Source organism: Sarcophilus harrisii, chromosome 2 (assembly GCF_902635505.1).
Source record: "Sarcophilus harrisii chromosome 2, mSarHar1.11, whole genome shotgun sequence".
NCBI classification, from domain to species: Eukaryota; Metazoa; Chordata; class Mammalia; order Dasyuromorphia; family Dasyuridae; genus Sarcophilus; species Sarcophilus harrisii.
The window spans coordinates 342,291,561-342,311,572 of NC_045427.1; the positions used below are offsets into that span (position 1 = coordinate 342,291,561).

Sequence of the window (20,012 nt, forward strand, 5' to 3'; positions counted from 1 at the left end):
GAAGCATGCTTCTCAATCCAGGCTTCTACCTCACAACATGACACTATTATTAGAACCACCTTTCCTTTCCATCTTCCATTTAAATATTGTCTTTCCCCCATCATGAACATCTTGAGACTTAGAACTGGTTTGTTGATATTTGTAACACCAGTTCTCAGCCCTATACTAGACACAAAGCAGTTAATATATACTTAATTATATAATAATATAAAATAATATATATTTAATAATATACTTAATCTCTCTATATATACATATATGTGTTAATATATTTGTACATGTATATTTGCATACATATATGCATATATAAAGAAAGAGATTAAATTCACTGAGATCATACATCTATTCTTAATAAGGTAACTGCTTTGCTGCTTCTTACATGTAATTATAATCTGCTTCTTCACCCTCCAAACTGAACATACAAAAAAAAAAAAAAAAAAGAAAAAGAAAATCTTTATCCTAAACATAAATGGAATAATAAAACAAATTCTCATCTTGACTATGTTTCAAAATGCTTGTTGCTTTCTACTTCTTCATCTTTCAGGGAGGAGGTGAGCAGAATGTTACATCTTCAATTCTTTGGATTCATGGTTTATGATTGCAATGATCACAGTTCTAAAGGCTTCAATGGTGTTTTTCTCTATTGTGCTGTTGCCATTGTATAAATTATTGATTAGTTTTTTGATCACTTTACTCTTCATAAAATTCGTAGAGGCCTTCTAAGTTTGTCAATTTTCTCATTTTCTTAAGGAATAACACAGAGTATAATTTCTTTAGCCATTCCCAATAGGAGGACACCTCTCCTGCTTCTGCCCCAGTTTCCAGTTTTGAGTTACAAAACTGTTGCTTTATTTTTGAACATATGTGTGTATATATCTTTTTACTTTAGTTTTGATCTATATCCTATACTGTAAAATAAGTAGTGATATAGCTGAATCAAAAGTCAAGGGTTAGTGACATTTTTGGCAAATTTCTAAACAAAACTCCAGAACAGCAGGACCAATTTAACAGGTAAATCAAGAAGACACTAATATGCTAGTTTTCTTGCAGTTCCTCCAACATTTATTATTTTCCTCTTTTGTCACCTTGGTAAGTCTCATGGGTATGAAGTAGAACTTAAGAGTTGCTTGATACCTTTACCAAAGAAATTTGCTGTAAAGATTTAATTTTTAAAAAATATGGCATTTTCTTGCTTTGTTGTATTTAGGGTCCTTTAGCTCTGTACAATTATGCTCTGAGATGTATATGTCCAAGCAAAACCATTAAAATTCCAAACTATATATAGTCAGTCAGTAAACATTTATTAAAAAACCTACTTTGTACTAGACATTAACCTAAGTGCTAGGCTTAGAAGGAGAAGTAAAAGACAGTCCCTGCTCTCACAGAGCTCACAGTCAAATAGGGGAGAAGGAGGAATAAGAAGGCATAAGAAGACAGGAAAGGTAAACGGGTAGTTTATATCAAATAGAAAGATGACATAATGAGATGTGAACTTTAGGAAAATCATTTTGATTGGAGTGAGGAAGAAACTTGTGACAGGGATACCAATCAGAAAGCTACTATGCAGAAAGCATAGTTCAATAGTTCAGGCATGAGATGATAAGAGCCTGCCACGATCAGGGGTGGTGGCAATGTCAGAGAAGAGGGATAAAATGATATAGATGTAAAATGGAGAGGTTTTGGTTACATATTGGATAAGCTGATAGGAGAGATTAAGGAATCAAAGATGACACGTTTCAAGCCTGGTTGAGTGGGATGGTTGTGTTACCTTGAACAGTAAAAGGTTGAAAGGAGGAAAGATTTGAAGATAAAAATAATGAGTTCTGTTTTAGACATGTTGAATTTAAGATATATCTACAGGACATACAGCTTTCAATGTCCAATAATCAGTGGGAGATGAAAGATAGGAAATCAGCAGAGAGATTAGAGCTGCATAAATCATTTTGAGAATCATTAGTAGAGAGATCATAATTGAATTCACAGAAAGTGATGAGATTTCCAAATGAAATAGCGTAGAGGAAGAAGAGAAGCAGTTACAAGGTAAAAATCCTGTGGACACATTAGGTTAATGAGTATTACCTAAAGAAATATCCAGTCAAAGACATTGAGGAGTAAAATGAGGAAAGGAGAAGATCATGTAGCCAGTACCAGAGTAATGGTCTAGGAGAACTCTGAATAACAAGAATTGAGAGGTTGGAGGTTAAATGGCAGAGGGAACTGCCATGTGGGGTTAAAAGGCAGAGAGGTAAAATGACAACAGACAGATCAGAGAAGGGAATTTCAGAGTTCATGAACATGGAAATGGTGCATTTACGGGATAGATTGTCAAGACCAAATGTATGCCCATTTTTGTATGTGGCTGAGGTAGTGGAAGAATGGAATGCACCATGTGAAATAAGTTGAAAATGATAGTTAGTATGTTCGAAGAACCATCAAACATGTATTTTAACCCCCCCCCCCCCAGTATAAATGCAGTAGTTAGAGAAGCAAAAAATAATGAGAACCTCAAAGAAGCTTACTTATTAAGTGATAGTGGTAGAGGGAGAAACTGAAGTGACAATGAGTATTCCAACTTCCCATCATCTTGATGAATCAGAAAGAATGAGTGAAAAGTGCAACCCCTACAAAAAAAGGAAGACTAGGAAGGCTGTGTGCCATGAAAAGTAGTTAAGTATCAGTAACAGGCAGAAATGGGAATTGCAGGAATGGAAACAAGTTTATTGCTTATGGAGCAGACATTTCTGGTAGTATTTAGGGTGGGACACAGAGATGGGAAAGGGTGGGTTAAACCGAATTAGATATACAGGATCAAGCAATGGGTGAAGGAGAAAGGAATCTGAGAACCAAGAATTCATAATCCCTTAGACTGGAAGGAGATGGAGGGAAGGGAAGGAGGAATTGTTAATCATTGAATTTGTTTAGATTTTCATAAGGATTTGGCTTTGACAAATGTGGTATCTTCTCAGAGACTTAAGCAATTAAGCTTTGGGACCTAAAGAAATGGTGATGCTCCTTTCCATAAAGCAAGGAACTATAAAGGCATCCAGTTTGGAGATTTGAGGGAATGGTCTCTTTTTATTTTCCTGGAAGGGAGCAGTCTGGTGCTTGATGGAAGGGTATTTTCCTCTTCCTGAAGGAGGTAAGAAACGTGGTTCGATGGAATGGCATCCTCTCAAAGCAGGAGACTAACGTCTCTCATCTCAGTGAAACCAGACAAGGAGAAACCATGGCATTTTCTTACTTGACCTCAAAGGTAGCAGACTAAATGATGGAATACTATACTTAGAACATGTGAAAAGATATGATATCTTTTATGTATTACATACATGTATGTATATGTGTGTGTGTGTGTTTCTTCTAAGCCTCATCGATAAATCTCCGAGGCAAGTTTTTTTTTTTCAAACTGGGGCAACTGAAACCCATAAAAATTGAGTAACTTGTCCGTGTTACACAATTTCACACATCACATGAACTCGGTTAGTCCTAATTCCACGTCTAGGATTCTACGCATTATGCTACGTTGCTTCCCGTGCCCGGCGGACGTAGCCATTGGCATCCATTCAGCTGCCACCGAAGTCCCCTCCAGGGCAGGCACGAGTTTCTCTTGTACATGTAAGAGCAAGCCCTCAAAGCATGCCTTGCACGGAGCTGAACAACGCGTCCCCGCCTTTTGGCCAGAACCCGACTACTAAGTGTACACGCTCCTTTAACCGCCTACGAATCTTAAAACCAGGAGAGCGGGAACTGCAACCACCTCCGTGCCCTCCCCCACGCCCTCAGGATTTGAAGTCGGGAGACTCCCCCGCCTCCCAACTCTAGGTTCTCAACCAGTCAGAGGCCGAGGCGGCGCAGCGGTCACCATGGTTACTCTTTGTGGGAGGTGAATGGCGGAGGCAGTGGCAGGGACCGTCACTCAGAGGCTGGCTCCGCCCCCGAGATCCTCCCTCCTGGTCACTCCTCCTCTTTCCTTCCTCGAGGACCCCGCCTTACTTTCCTTCCCTGGGCGCTGTAAGGAGTCTGAACTGGAGCGGCTTTGGAGCTCAAGCTGTGAGTAAACTGGGGCACCCGAGTCGGAGCCCGGAGCCAGAACGGTGGCCGAGGCAGCTTCAGGTGAGTTCGGCCTCAGCAGGACGCTCCGCCCCGGGTTGGGTGTGTGTGTACGGGGTCGGGGGTTATGGGGCACTCCGGTATTGGGGGCTGCAGCTACCGGAGGGGGCGGAGGCCTGTCCGGGAAATCAAAATGGCTCCCGTGGCTCAGCTCCCTCTCCCCCGCGGCCTCCTCTTGCCCTTCCCCTCCCCCATTTCTCTTATGCCTTTTCTGTCCTGGGCCTCCTGGCCCCCGAACTAGGGGCGGGAAGCCTGGCACCTCGCCCTGTTTGGCCTTATTGTTGTTGGGCTCCGAAACGCCATCCTTGCTGGCACAAAGACGCCCGACCTGGACGGATCCTGCGGCCTGCGCTCGGCCCCCTCCTTTCCCGCCCGCTTTCTCGCGGTCCTTGCCCCTCCGGGCCTGGGGACAGGCACGGCCGGAGCTGAGGCGACGGTCGCGGCCCAGCCCTTTAACTGGCTAATCCCCCTATTTCTTTTTCTTTTTTTTCCTTTCCTACTTGCTCGTAGATTTCTCTCATCTCGGCACCCTTTCACATACTTCTTTATTGCCCCCCTCTCCCATATATATACGTATGTGTAGCCCACCTCCCGAGCAGAGAAGGCCCCTCCTCGTAGCAGAGGCACACGCACTGCCGCGCCAGTTTCAAATGGATCCCCGGGGCCGCCTCCGCGGCAGAACAAACTTCCCGCTTTGAAGGAGGAAACGTACTTTGAGTAATGGAAAATCACTTCTACCAACCATTGTAACTCCAGAGCTGCTGGTGACATCTTAAAACTCTAGTGCAAAGGTCGAGTTGGTTTATTAGAGTTGCCAGGTTTCTTCCCAAAATGCAATGAATTATTTATGGAAATACATGATTCGTGGGAGGGCGTTCTAGTTAATAATTGGGGGGGGATGGGGGTTAATGGTGATGGGTAGTGCTGGAGGAGGAGAGGAGGTGGAGGGTGGTGTGTTGGTGATGGTGGGTGGGAGCGAGAGTTTGGATGCCCAAAGTGGTTGATTTTCTTTTATTTGTCGGCCCTTCCCAGGTTCCCCAACCCCATTTAGATTTCTCAGCAATCATAGCTGACATTTGTATTAGGTTTTAAAATTGTGAAGAAGGAAAGGCTTTAAAAAATTATATTGGATGTTGCTAATCTCACATTTTAGGTGCCACAGGCAAAATCCGGGTATATTTCACCAATTTCTCAGTCCTTCAATTAATTGTATTTATTGGCACAGAAGTTTTTACCTATATTTGGTCAAAGGAAAGGTATCGGTATCATCTCTTGTGAAGTCAAGGTTATATAATGTGAAACTTTTTTGTTCCTCACAGCTGCTTTCTGTGAGTAAAGGAGGTGCTGGGAAGCTGAAGCCCTTTGCCCCTTGACTCAGATGGACTGGGGAAAGTGATTGTCCCAATATGGTCCTTTGTATCCACTGGGACCACAAATAGAAAGACTACTTCTAGGATAAGATGATAGTTTATTCAGAACACTCTAATACTTAGTCCCTGCTGAAACTGGCAGAAGATGGACCAATCCTAAAACTTGTTTTATGTGAAACTGGGGTCATATATATGACTTGGATTTTAAAAATTGTAACTTATGTGTCTCCTACTAATCCTAACATTCATCTCAAAATGTAAATATATGTTTTCTTTCTTGAATTCCTTGCAGTGGGAGAAATGGGTAGATGTATATACAGTGGGAAAATTGAATTTCATCTTAGCAACACTTAGCAAAACCTCACATGTTGGATTGTTGACTTTTTAATTTAGCCACTCTTTTTAAAAAGTATTACAAGTGATACATCTTACTTTATAGAGAATGGTGATCAACCATGAAACATTTTAGCAAAAGGCACGCTTCTTTGTGGCTTGCTTTCAGATGCTGACATGGTGAGTGTTGAGTTTGAGTTTTTAAATTTTGTTTAAAAAAATTATTGAAATTTTATGGAACAGTTCTAGTTCTCCTTCCCCATCCTACAGTAGGAAGCAATTGCACTGTTAGTATTGTGTCAGTATAATCTGGAAGCACAAAGATTCCATCATGAGTGGCTGAAAAACCTGGTGCTTGTACCTACTACTTCCCTTTCAGTCTTGTTTAAGCTGACCAGTCAAATGGAGACTGACGACAGGGAGGGAAATAGGATGTGGGAAGAGGACAGTTCTCACAAACATTTACTGGTAAGTAAAATTTATCTTTATTGGGTCTCCACTTAACTTGTCCTACTGTACTAACATGTAGAAATAGCAATTAGTGAGAGTAGGAAATTTTCCAGAAAATGGCAGACAAGTAAAATTTCCTAGTGCTTTTGTGACGGAAATAAAAGACTTAAAGTGGAAATCAATCTATTGTATCTCAGAGAAGTATTAGAAATTTTCTGAGTATCACAACCAGTATAATTAGCATTTTCTCCCTCCTGGGTAAGTTATAAATTATCAAATTTAAAAACAAGTTTAAAAACAACAAAAAAAGGATACTCCTAGATGTGAAATTCCCAACTACTATTATAGGTCAGTAGTTTCTAGCAATTTTAAAGTCTCAAAGTACTGTGGGGTAAATAAATGATTTATTCAGTATTGTACAGCTAGTATGTATCAAAGGAAGTTAGGACCTAGTAACTTTCTAGGCCAGTAGTTCTCTATCCGTTATACCATACTGCCTCTCAGTGATGAAAAAAAAAAATTTTTAATTAGTTGTATTTCTTGTTTTGTATTTATTTTGCTGACAGTTACTCTCAATATTACTTATAAGATTTAGCACTTAAAACAGTAGATAAATCAAGACATTTATTACATGAGCCTATACTTGTGGGAGTTGGGAGGTTTGGTTTTTTTTTTTTAAATCAGCTGCTGATTTTTCTTATTTTGAGGGAAGTGTGTGGTAAGTTTTGTCATTTTACAAATAATGGATTTGCCTCAACTTTCAGTAAAAATATGTATATTAAGTGAGTTCTGTCCCAGTTCTTACTAAATGGGTAAAAGGATTTTCATTTATTTTCTGGTAAGTAACCATTAATTGGCCCTTTTAAGACTCCATTATGATTTACCTGCAAAATTCAAATTCAAAAACAAAATACTGATGTTTTAGTAATTGACCAAATCAATTTATTAGTGTTTTAGTAATCAACCATCATTAGTATATATAATCCTAAAACTTTGTAGCTTTTGATTTGAAAGTATTTTAAGTCATTTTTATTTAGATGATAATAAAAGCCTTAATTTCATGAGTTCAGTGGATGGACAACCTGTAACTATGGATTTTTTTTAATGGCTACTGATTGTTGTTTAGATTCTACTTATGAAATAGATTTTGGGGAATAAAATATTATTTGATAAATAGTAATATGATATAATAATTGTAAAATGCTCAAAATTTATAATTATGTGCCTGGTATATAAGTGCAAAGCATTAGCATAAGCATTTGACATAACCCCTTCGTGGAATTTAGGTAGAAAATGATAGAAAATAGTAAGGATTCATCAGAGCAAGGACATTTCATGTTACCTCCCTGTTTATATCCCTTTTGAATTCTATCATCATTTGTTAGTCCTCATGCTGCTTTTCCCTCTATCCATCCTTCCCAGACCTGTTTTACTTTCCCCAAATAATCCTTGCTCCAAAGATACGGCTTTCAACCCCCACCACACTTAATATTTTTCTAAGTTGCCAGTTAACTCAGATAAATGTTGAGGAAGAAAGATGTCTGAACTAATTCATTCTGAAGTATATGGAAGAAAAATACTCAACCACCACTCCACCAGTACTAGATGATCATTTATTTTTAAAGATTGTTCTGATAGAATTTCAGACAATAACAAAAGCGAAAAGAAAATTTCCAGAAGCATTTAAAGAATTGCCAGATTTTAAAGGATATATATATATATATATATATATAGGGTCAGAGTACCAGATACTTTGCACACAGTCTGCTTTTGTATTTGAGTTTTCCTAAAATGTACCTACATTTTTATATAACCTTTGAATACATAAATAATAGTGTATACTGTATATGCTACTTTGGGATTCATGGTATATTGGTACTTGGAATCATTTGACAAATTTTTTCAAAGTTTTTAGTAAATAGTTAAAATACACATGCACATTTCATTTTTTAGTATGCAAATACTGCTATATTTGTTTAAAATGAAGCACAGTACATAAAGCAAAACAATTTGTCATCATATTTTAAATTAAAGCTATTATTGTTTTGATGAACATTTAAAAGAGTTTGGTATGTGGGGATTGCATTTGTATCAGTAAAATTAGGAGAAACTACATTTGAGTTTCTAGCAAGACTCCCTTTCAGTTATGGGATTCAGCTGCTATCTACTCCTTTTGTCTTCAAATTATTTGGACAGCAATTAGGCAACAAACTTGCTTCTTAACTCAAAGCTAGGATAAGTAGTTATAATATGTACCTGGGATTGAAATTTTCTCACTGGTTTTGGTTTTTAACAGTTTCACAAGTACTTTAGGGGGGTAATCAAAAAGAAAAGGTCATAGAATTGCTTATTCTAAAACAGGTTGTCAAGCTTTCTACCTTCATTAACTCTAGAGTTCAAATGAGCTGTGAACCCCAAATTAAAGTATAATTGAGAAGTTTTTTAACAAAATTAAAATGTCATTCAAAATTTGTAATGTTAAAAATCATTATGCCTCCTGCAAGAAGTCCTTTCTATTTGAGTTTATCATTGTTTCTTAACTACTAGTCAGCTATTAATTTTTAAATTGCTTCTTCATATTCCAAACTTTAGTATTGCTAAATCTTTCTGATAATCATTAATTTAAAGCGTTTTAAAATTCCAAATGGTGAAATTTTTATATTTTTTTGTTAAGGTAGGAGTCAATCTTTTAGGTTTGCCTAGCAATCTGGAGGAAAGAGGAAAATGTTTATTTCTAAATCAATAGAGAAGTTTTGGATGTGGAGCCAGAGGAACTGGATTTGACTAATTTGTTATTTTCTATAAGAACCCCTTAGGTCATATAGAAATTCTAGTCTGCTCCAGTTTCTTTTTTGGAAAATGAGGGAATTGGACTTAGAGGATCTTTTAACATACCTACCAGATATAAATTTGTGATCTTATGAAGTAGAATTTTTTTTTAAGAAAACAAAATGATTGTTGCCATAATGGGATTGTTGTTGGGTGTTTTTTTTCCCCATTTTAAATGTGGTATTTCTAAAAGTTTAAAGGGAAACAGTGTGACTTAGTTTGCACTGCCCTTGGTGTGTCTGATAGGGACCTTTCAAAAATCACTTAACCTTTCAGTGCCCCACCAAGGGGAACAGGTACTGATCTGCAGTCTGTATTGGTAGTATTTAACAGGGAACTTCCTCCTGACACTTTTGTCAAAGAGGAAAAATGGTAAAAGATGAATAAAAAATAAAATGATTAGCCAGAAAATTCAGAACTTGACAGCAGAATAAAAAAGCCTATGTATTCATATACTGGGTATTTACTCTTTAACAATGACAGTTTTAAGAGGAAAATGAGGATTATATTATACAACATGCATACACATACACAAAAAATAGTTTTGTCCTCTTCAAAAATATTTTTTGGAGGCTTTGTATTGGAATATTTTCTAAAATGTTTTTTGCTTAAAATATTTTGGAGTTGGCTTCAAGTACTCTGGTATGTTACACTCTTACAGGTGGCAAATCCTTGTTTTTTGAATGTGGGTTTAATTTTGGGGACTAGCAAAATGGTCTGGCATTAGGGAATAAGGTGGGTGATTAAACTGAACTAACACTATTGCTTTATTTTTGGTTGTCAACATCCATCATATATTGGAAAGTGTTAGAGTAAGTTAAGATTTTGACTCTTACTAGCAATGTGACCATGGGAATCTAAGCTTCCGTTTCCTTATTTGTAAAATAATGATGATGATAATTGATGAAAATAATGATATTTGCAATTGCTAGTTACAGATTCTGTATGAAATCTTTAGATTTTATATTTATATTTTAGAACTACATAAAATGTATTGTCTTACAACTAATATTTATATTATTATAGCTAAATTTATATAATAATCTGTCAGGCACTATGCCAAGTGCTTTACGGTTATTATCTCAATTGGTCCTGAACAAACCTGGGAGGTAGATGCTGTTATTATCTTCATTTTATGGATCAGGAAATTGAAGCAAAGGGAGATTAAATGATTTTCCCAGGGTCATCTTGAGGCTAGACTTGAAAACTAACTTCAGGCCCAGTGTTCTGTATAGCTGCTATTCCTTAATATAAAGTAAGAAGACTGAATTTTCTTATATGACTTTTAAAAACTGGCTCTGTTAGTAATTCCAAAAGAGAATTGGATATTTTAAACTCGTCAAACTTCACCTACTTCATATATAAAATTATAATAGTAGACATGTAATGTTTTATCATTTTCAAAATGCTTTATACATTTTGTCTTGTTTGACTCTCACAACAGCCTTGTAAGGTATTTACAGTTGTTATTCTCATTTTATACTACAGGTATACTCCTATTTTTTTTTTTTTAAATGAGAATGTTGAATTTTAGAGAGGTTATCACTTACAGGTCACATACTGATCACATGTCATAAGTAGGATTTTTATTCAGGTCTTCCTGACTTAAATCCACTGTGCTTGCTGCTCCCTGTGGTGGCCTCAGTTAGATGATAAGAAGTATTCTGTTATGAACAAGGGAGGGAAGAAAAATACAAAAAGTTCCTGTTGTAAGTGCTGGATTAGATAACTGAATGTTAAAGATAAAAGTTGAATTCAAGACAAATCCTGTCTTAAAATGTAGTGTGCTTTGGGATTTTTTGATTGTGTTTTTTGTGTGTCTGTTTTGAGTCAGTTGGGATTAAGTGACTTGCCCAGGGTCACACATAACAAGCTCATTTTTTCAGAAGTCACACTGCCTCTAGGAAATACATATCTGTGCTTTTGTCATTTTTAAAAACTAGCTTAGTACATACATTAGTAAGGTTACAATAAAGGTATTTGTCCTTGCAGATCTTGTTGAACCCTTAGTAAAGAAAAAATGGTTTTTGTTGACCAACAAATTTTTAGAAAGAAGATATTTTTTCCATGAAGAAAATAAGAAATGCTTCTTTACTAGATTTTACTTTTTAAAATTAAAAATTGCCATATGCTCTTAGATTTTAAGGTAATGGGTTTATATATGTTGATTATCTAAAAACATGCCATACAGTAGATCTTGAGTGTAGTAATAATCAATTTATATGTAGATACATAAATACTTAGGAGGTTTGTCATTTAATAGTCATTTTTTGCAAATACTGATTTGCAACCAAAATAATGCAGAATAGGTGGCAACAAGAAATATCTCTTGGTTTTTGATTCATGGAGAAGAATTTATCATAATTTAAAACCATTCATTGGGGTGATATTTTTTTAAAGTGCCTTTGATAAACTGAAATTTTTATGAATTTCATAATCTGTAAATTTCTTGGAGAATTTACCTATTGTACAATTTCATTGTGTCAGTGGATCTATGGTAGTATTTTGGTTACTTACTCCATAGGGATAGCTGGCAATCCTACCATGTCTTCTATTCATAATTCTAATCTGTTATTTCCCACAAATCCTACAGTACAGTTCTATATATATAATGATGTTGGTCTTCCTTTCAATCTTTTTCATATTTATAGATAATAGTTGTCTTTTATTCCTCATTTTCACTATATGATTAACCATTCCCCTTTTTTGATCAAAGTAGTTTCTAGATGGAAGCATTAATGCATTAGGGTTTTTTCTTTTTAAAAACATTTTTTGAAATGACATTTAAAAAAATTTATCAATGCTCAATGAAAGAATTTTCAAGTAATTGGAGGGGGAGGGTTTGAAGCCTCTGTACTTTAATAATTTTATTTCCATTCATAAATATTTTTAAAGAGCTTCGAGTATAAAGCAGTGGTGGGTGGGGGTTGTAAAGCAGTGAGCATGGGAAATATATCATGTTCTCAGATAATTTGAAATGGGAAGTGGTATATTTTTCCTATATTTAATAAAACATTTTTAACAAATATTTTTAAATTCAGCATGGAACTTAATGCAATATGCAGCTAGTGTTCTTTTGATTCATAGATTAGAAACACTTAGAATAACATTTTTAAATTCCTAAATGATTCCTCAATTTGGAATTCAGTGAGAGAAAATAAATTTTTCTATTCATGCAGGAAAAAAGTTGTTCTTCATAGCTGGATTGGTAAGTGAGTTGTTAAAGCAAAATCTACCAACTTTATTTAAAATTTCATTTAACCTTTTTCTTCAATGACGAGGTAATTCTTGAGTAATGTGATTGGTTTTGTGAAAAAATATTAGTAGCAGTATTAAAGAGGGATGGTTAAAAATGTATGCTTAAAGATTGTTTACAAATATTAATATTCCCAGTTTTGTTATAATATCTTGAGTTTTAATATAAATTAAAATTATTTTGAGGCATTTAAAATTATATAATCCATTTTATTATATTTCTGAAGTGTTTATATAAAAAGTAAATACTTGATTAAATTATATTTACATGTATATTATTCATGTTTTTGTGAGTTTTATGATATCCCTGAGATTATTAGTTGAAGTTTTTATTTCGTGAAATATCAATTATGTTACTGAACATTGGTTTGGAGAATTGACTTTTAATGACCATATCAGAGACCTTTTTTTTGTTGTTTGATGACCTGGTATTAAATATGTAAATTGATTGTATTGTAGAAATGGAGCTTTGAAGGAAATTATTTTCTAATATTATTTTAATACTTTGTAAAGAAAAAAATTGGATTTATAAGACATTTATATTGTTAGTTTACACAATGTTAACTTGTTTACATAGGATGTTTCTTCATGGATTAATTGCATAGTAGCAAGCAAAACTACTAAGGTAAGAAGAGATCAAACGGTTTGGAGGGCTTATTTGTAGTTCTCTTTAGAGAAGATAGAAGAGCTGAAATCACTTGTGAAATCTTTTCTGGAGCTTAGTTTTAATATTTTATCTGTTTTTCTGTCCTTCCTGTAGTACTTATTCTTATTCCTTCAAACATTTATTGAATGCTTACTATGTGCAAAGTCCTGTGGAGAATACATAAATGAATCAGGCAAATTTCTGAACCTCTCATGAAGAACGGGCCATAACTTTTTCAAAATGCAAATGACACATTATTAAATGCCTAGTTAATTTTGTCTCTTTCTACCAAGGTAGGTGTTGCATTGCCCCTTAAAGAATGTTTATTTAATTGTAATTGCCATAGAGAAAAGAAAGGGGCTTTTAATAGTAGCAAGAATCAAACTACAATTTAAGTAGCTTGTACTCCTAAAATACTCCTATTGGGCATATTGTTATAGAGTTTCTAGGTAGAGTTGATAGTAGCAAAATGGATAAAGATCCTTCAGGATAGAGATCCTTTAAAATAATTATCCAATTTTCAAATTTGTGAAGTACTTTTTTACAGAGGAAAATAGTATAGTGAAAAATTTTTCATTGATGTTTAAGTCCTGAGGATTTAGGTTCAGGATCTTGTTTGTTGAAACCTCTCTGACTTCTGGCAAGACATTTAATATTTCTGCCTCTTCAAAATAAAGGGTTTGGATGAAATAAATCTCTGAGGCCTTTCTAGCTCTAAATTCTATTCTTTAATCTTTGAAGTAGTATTTTTATTAAATTGAAAGGGAAAAGCGATTGTTGACAGGAATATGGAAGGCAGTTAAACAAATTGGGAAGGTACTCTATACTAACAATTTTTTACATACATACATACACACACACACACACATTTATGTGAGAATGGTTTTAACTTAATGGTTGGGACCAGAATGGTATGGGAAAACCTCCCCCTTCCCCCCCCCCCCCCAATCCTACAGTTGATGATATCAGAGTTTATTAGGAAGATGATCAGAAATCTAAACTCAACAGTTTGCAGTTTAATTATTTACAAAGATAAAAATGTAGAGTTTGAGAATTAATGGGGAACCACAACATGCTCATTCTTTAGTAAGAAAATTAGTTTGGTGGTCTGAAAATGATAGAATGTAAATTCCTAACAGTATATGGTAAGTTAACTAAAAGATAATTCCAAATAAATAGGTGTTGACTCAGAATTCATTATCTGTGGGTGTTTAAAAGAAGCTTCTAAGATAGCCTAAATGTAAAGTCAGTTGTCAGAATTTTCATCATTACAGATTGTTTTTTGATTCACTGTAATATAAGCTTTGGTCTTTAAGTCATTACTTGCCTTTTTAAAATCCTGGTTTGTTAATATACATACATACATATATATATATTATTGTCTATGCTTGGTGTTTTCATGAGTATTTGTAATACAATTTTCATGTTTTAAAATTCAGCACTAGTCATTCTTTAAGCATTATATGAAAATAAAATGGTATTTCCTTAATCTTATAGTATGAATGAGAGTGGCAGCTTGGTGTAAGGTGGATATTGTTGGAGTTGGAATCAGGAAGACCTGGGTTCAAATTCTGCCTCTGACAATCACCTCTATGACCATGAAAAAGTCATTTAACTTGAGTCTTGAGCAACTCTAAGACTTAGCTATAGGTGGGTTGTAATCTGTGGTGGAAGAAGTTACAAGGCATTGAATGTATTTTCACTAATTTTTTGTTGTTTTTAATTTTTAATGGCTTATACTTATTTACAAATAGGCATGAATAATTTGTGGGTTTTTTTTTTTTTTATTTCCATGTTAGATAACTGGAGAAATTGACATTATATAAGGATGTAGATGATAAAACTGAAGACATTGGCTTCTTGCCACTTAATTAAATATTTTGCACAGTACACTTTTTGTGTAAATGGCTATGGTAGATTAAAACTTAATAGTTTTTTGTTGTATCAACTTTCAGATCGTAATAGTTTCTTCATACTTATTTGTGGTTTAGATGTACTTCCTTGCATTGAGTTAAAATTAATTTAACAGGTTGTCCAAAAGTGACTTTTATTCTAGTAATTCCAGAATACATAGTTCTTTTCAGAGCACATCCAAAAGCATGATACAGCCATAATTCTATATTTTCTTCAAGCATGCACTATAAAAAAATCAACTGAGGTTTATTTGCCCCACGTACCACACGTAAGCAATTAAGGAAAAAATGGAAATTTTGAAAATAATTCAGGAAAACACCTGTCTTAAGTAGGTAGTAGATCTTTAATTTGGTTGTCTATATTTTCATCCAAACCTTTAAATACAAGTACTTTTTTTTGTTTGGTTTTGGTTTTGGTTTTTTGAGATTTAAAATTTATTTTCTTAGACATAAATATCCCTTTGACTTTGTTTTCTCTGTAATATATATTTTTTAAAAACTTATTTTAATCTAATTTGCCTGTTAAAAATTAAATTGATGTGCTTTAATTTTGCTCTGTTTAATAATAATTTATAATTATTTAATAATGGTCTATAATTGTTAAATTAACTGAAGTTAAATCTACTTAACTAATTCCTGAGAGGAGTAGTTTAGTGTTATAATTAAATCTGAAACTGAATACCTAAACTTAGGCTAAATGCTATATATATTTATAGATAGATAGATAGTTTTTTTTTTCTTTTTTTCTTAACAGACATTTTAAATTATGCTAAAATAACTTATTTGGTTTCAACAGGACACAATGTTTGCAAGAGGAATAAAGAGAAAATGTTTTGATGGTGAAGAAGATATTGAAGGAACCCTGGCTGGTTTTAAGTCTGTTCCCTCATATAATCTTCAGCGGCAATCACTTTTAGACATGTCTCTGGTAAAGCTTCAATTGTGCCACATGCTTGTTGAACCTAATCTGTGTCGCTCGGTTCTTATAGCAAATACTGTAAGGCAGATACAAGAAGAAATGACCCAGGATGGAACTTGGCAGGTGATAAATGCTCAGAACACAGGACAGGCGTCTCTTGATCGTCTAGTATCATCAGATATCCTTTGTCGTTCAACAAAAGAACAGAATGAAGGAAAACTTGTTCCAAGTTATAGTGGTTTCTCAAAAGACTTTGAAAATACCCCATCTCAAGATATTATTTCTGACCTGTCTACAGTTACATCAGTACAAGCTCCAAGAAACCCTCAAAGTAATAATGTATGGGAAATGGAGAACTCTCAAGAAAATAGGGGAAACTTTCAAAAGTCACTAGATCAAATATTTGAAACATTGGAGAACAAAAATCCTAATTCTGTAGAAGACTTATTTTCAGATGTTGATAATTCTTATTATGATCTTGATACAGTATTAACTGGAATGATGAACAACACAAAAATGGGACATTGTGATGTGCTTGAGAGCTTTTCATCTCAGACAACTACAAATTCTAACTCAAATTGTAAATCTGATATAAATGAGCTTGACCATATTGTGGAAATCCTTGTTGAATCTTGAAATGGTTAACAAAGCTTGATTCTTTGAAGAAGTCAACAACATTTGAAAGAAACAAGCCTTCAAATAGTTTACTATCAAATGTATATGTAATCTACATAAAAGATAAAAAGCACCTCATTTTGTGAAATAGTGTTATCTTTAAGGCTAACATGCTCCTTGCCTTTGACAATTTTGATTTATCCACTGAAATTTAAATACGTACTATAACAAATAGTTATAGTATGTATGTAAGTAGGGTTTCAAGTTTTTCAAGGTTAGACTCTTAAAAGTACTTTTTCTTAAACAATGCAGATGGGGGGAGACTGGTACAATGGGTTCTTGACTTTTAACCTTTTTTTTTTTTCCGGGGCCTATACTTAAACTCCTAATTGCCCTGATTCTTTTGCCTTCATTCTTTTTCAGCTAGTCACCAGCCTTCAACTTTATTAATCTAGATAGATTTTTTTTTTATGTTTTCTATGTTTTTCCTCTTAAAAGTATATTTTTGAAATGTTTTATACTTTTTATCAGTGTTTAGATTTTCCAGCTATTTTCCTAAAAGTATATTTTTACTATAAATGTTGTTTCTGCTGCTATTCCAATAACATTCTCATAGCATAAACATTTGGTATCTTTGTTAAAATTTTAAAGGGATTTTTGTTTTTCAGAATTATTATGGTTCAATAACTGTAAATATAAAACATGCTTTCAAATGTAAGAACTGGTTTCATAATCATGTAGTGCTTTATTAAAATTGAGAAACTTGTATTGCTTTTTATACTTGAGCATTGTTAGAAAGGGGGAAAATGCTGATCATAGATTAAAGCCATGTTTCATGTTAATTCTGAATATAAATTATGTAGGATTTTATTTATGTATATTTATATGTGAATGTCATCATAGTGAATTGTTTATCATTGAAGTTTAGAGTCAAATTTGTTTATGTGAGAAAACTCTTGCACTAATAAGTAAAGTGTTATTTGGGGCCTTTGAAATCTCTAGCGTGCTTTTTATCTTAAATTAGTAGGTTTTACTCCCGTGTACATTTTTCTGTGTAGTTCTTCCTCTGAAAGACATTTCATAGGTCTTGCATATTTTAAATAAGTACATTCGTTGTAGAGTGTATTTAATATGTCAAGGGACCATTTAGGGGAAAAAGGGTAGTTTGAATATTATTGTTAGAATGAAAAAAGTCCAATTTTACTGTTTTAATCTATGCCTGGAATTTTTTAAAAAACCAACTGTAGTTTGCTTGAAATAAAGAGATTTGTATACATTTGGCTATGGCACTTCATCAAATTTTGAATAAAGTAAAGCCAAAAAATGGGAAGGTGGAATAGTAGTAGCAAAAAATAGATGTAGAAAATGGAATATCCAGATGGATAAAAGTGCAATGAGAAACAAAAACGTTGAGTCAGGGAAGGACTTTAGAAAAAAAATTTTTTTTTTCTTTCTGAGGAATCTATAAATTCTAAAAATTTAGGATGATTGAGCTTGAAATCCTAAATCCCATTTTTCTGGAACTAGACAGTAGAAGTACCAGTGGTATGAATGAATAGCATATCAAGACAACCTGAAATTCAAGTTTTGCTTCATTAGTTTGTCAGCTCTGCTCCTGGGCAGTTTGTAATTCTCAAATTGCAAACAGATCTAAGTTTTCTCTCAGTTCCTTATAAATGACAATCTTGAAGCTATCTCTTCCTCCCTAGTCCTCTGCCTGGTTCTTCAGTATACACATTAGGGTAGGGAGAGGGACACATGCATTAAGGGATATTAATTACTGTGTGCCTGGGATTGTGCTAAGTGCTTTATATTATTTCTTTAGGTTTTCACAACTCTGAGGGTAGGTGCCATTATGATTCCACTTTTACAGTTAAGGAAACAGGTAGATTTTCACTGGGCAACCTACCTGTCTTTTAAATGCCATATTTTGAGACTGGCATCTGTAAACTTAAGGGAAAACGGTAGTTTTTGTTCTCAAGTCTTAGGAAAAAGGAGTTATATATATGTATTTACTGATTTCCAGTGGCTTTTCCAGAAAACATTTACATTTAAAACAAGATTTAATTCCAGTCTTAATTGGTAGGGAAGTTCATGTAATATATATTTTAAGTAAAATTATCTAATATCTAAGTTATTTAGAATCTGTTAACACCATTCAACACAAGTCCTTTGATTTTCAGATAATGTGACTAGGTTACGATTTAGGTTTTTAATTTTTTTTTTTTAATTTTCAGTTTTAATTTAGGTTTCTAATTTTGATTCTAAAGAACCAAGAAAGTAATCAGCTTCATTGTGCAAGCTGACTTTGTTGTGGACATAGTTTGCTGAAATTTAACCAGTGTTTTATATTGTTTGTTGCTGAACATATTCAGATCCAAATTTAAGACACTTGTAGATTGTTAAATTTTATCTCTATTTCTCATTCATGAAGGCAACTCATTTTTGGATTTAGAAGCGGTATACTTCTACTTAAAGTGGTAGCTGATCTATTCATTTATTGGGGAAAATGGGACTGTTTTACTTAGGCCAAGTGAACAGGAGGACTCTGAGCTATCCATACCCATTCTTCAGGAATACTCTCTTGTAGTTTTTATGTTGTATTCAATCTTTTTAATCTGATTTTACCTATATAAAAGTTAGGATTTATGATTTTTCCTATATAAAAGTTAGGTTTTATGGGAAAAGGTGGGGATTGTAGCCCTACAAGTGGTCTTGAATTTGGATATACATTTATATTTGAAAGAACCAAATAGTATTGTTTTTAAGTACTCTCAGTTCAAGACGTTATGAGTATGCCGACATGCCAACAAAACATGATTATGCAGTGATTTAAAATTTTAAAAGCTAAGCAGCTAATACTGATTATTCTGAAACTTGTTTCCACAAATGTGGCTGCAAATTCTGTATTTGGACTTTATATATCACAATTGAGATTTCACTTTACATAAACATATGAACCATGATAGTTTATGATTATGCTTGTTTAAATTTTCTGGCTTATTTACAGTTGAAACTCCCATTTTTCTTTGCTTTTGGAAATTCCTTTAACTTAAAAAAAAATAAAAAACTTTATGCCCTTTCAAAAAATTTTTGCCTACTGAAGTGTCTCAACCCTTAACATAGAATTTAGGAATATTTTAAAATCAACATTTTTTAATTGTGAAAGTGAACAGGAACATATCATTTATGATCCTAGAATAGTTAAAGCACTGAAAAGTAATGACTAGTCAAGAGAAATTTTAGGTGACAAAACCTTTTTGGAAAGGGTAACTATTTTTAGTTTCAGATCACTTCCTAATTCCGGGTATCAGTTATGTCATTAGCAAAGTAAGGATTTAGATAATCATCTGTAAAGGTCTTTCTAGCTCCAAATTTAAATTCCTAAGGTAAAATGTTCTTTGAGATGTAGGTGTATATTCTATATATCCTTTCTTGAAGGCATATGTTAATTCTTTTGCCTAGTACAAATAAGTTAAGAGTTTTATCTTTAGTCAGGTTAATTAAGATTACAGATTCCCTTTTCCTTGGGCAGGGTTACATTTCTGCAAAAAAAAAAAAGTTTTTTAAAAATG

The 20,012-nt window shown here is 33.9% G+C and overlaps 1 protein-coding gene across 15 annotated transcripts; it reads left to right on the forward strand.

Annotated features, from left to right (window-relative positions):
* The first annotated feature begins 3,910 nt into the window (after window positions 1–3,910).
* Window positions 3,911–17,709, forward strand: CDCA4 (cell division cycle associated 4). 15 transcript variants are annotated; one of them, XM_031953000.1, is made up of 5 exons: window positions 3,911–4,110; window positions 5,917–5,990; window positions 6,190–6,278; window positions 12,922–12,969; window positions 15,700–17,709. In XM_031953000.1, the coding sequence occupies exons 3-5, from the start codon at window positions 6,213–6,215 to the stop codon at window positions 16,456–16,458; spliced, it is 873 nt and encodes a 290-aa protein (XP_031808860.1). In that variant the 5' UTR covers window positions 3,911–4,110; window positions 5,917–5,990; window positions 6,190–6,212; the 3' UTR covers window positions 16,459–17,709. The 15 variants fall into 15 exon arrangements, with proteins under 15 accessions (XP_031808860.1, XP_031808855.1, XP_012404884.1 ...); XM_031952998.1 differs by lacking the exon at window positions 3,911–4,110 and adding an exon at window positions 4,174–4,898 and having other exon boundaries at window positions 6,081–6,278; XM_031952999.1 differs by lacking the exon at window positions 3,911–4,110 and adding an exon at window positions 4,174–4,898.
* The last annotated feature ends 2,303 nt before the right edge of the window (window positions 17,710–20,012 follow it).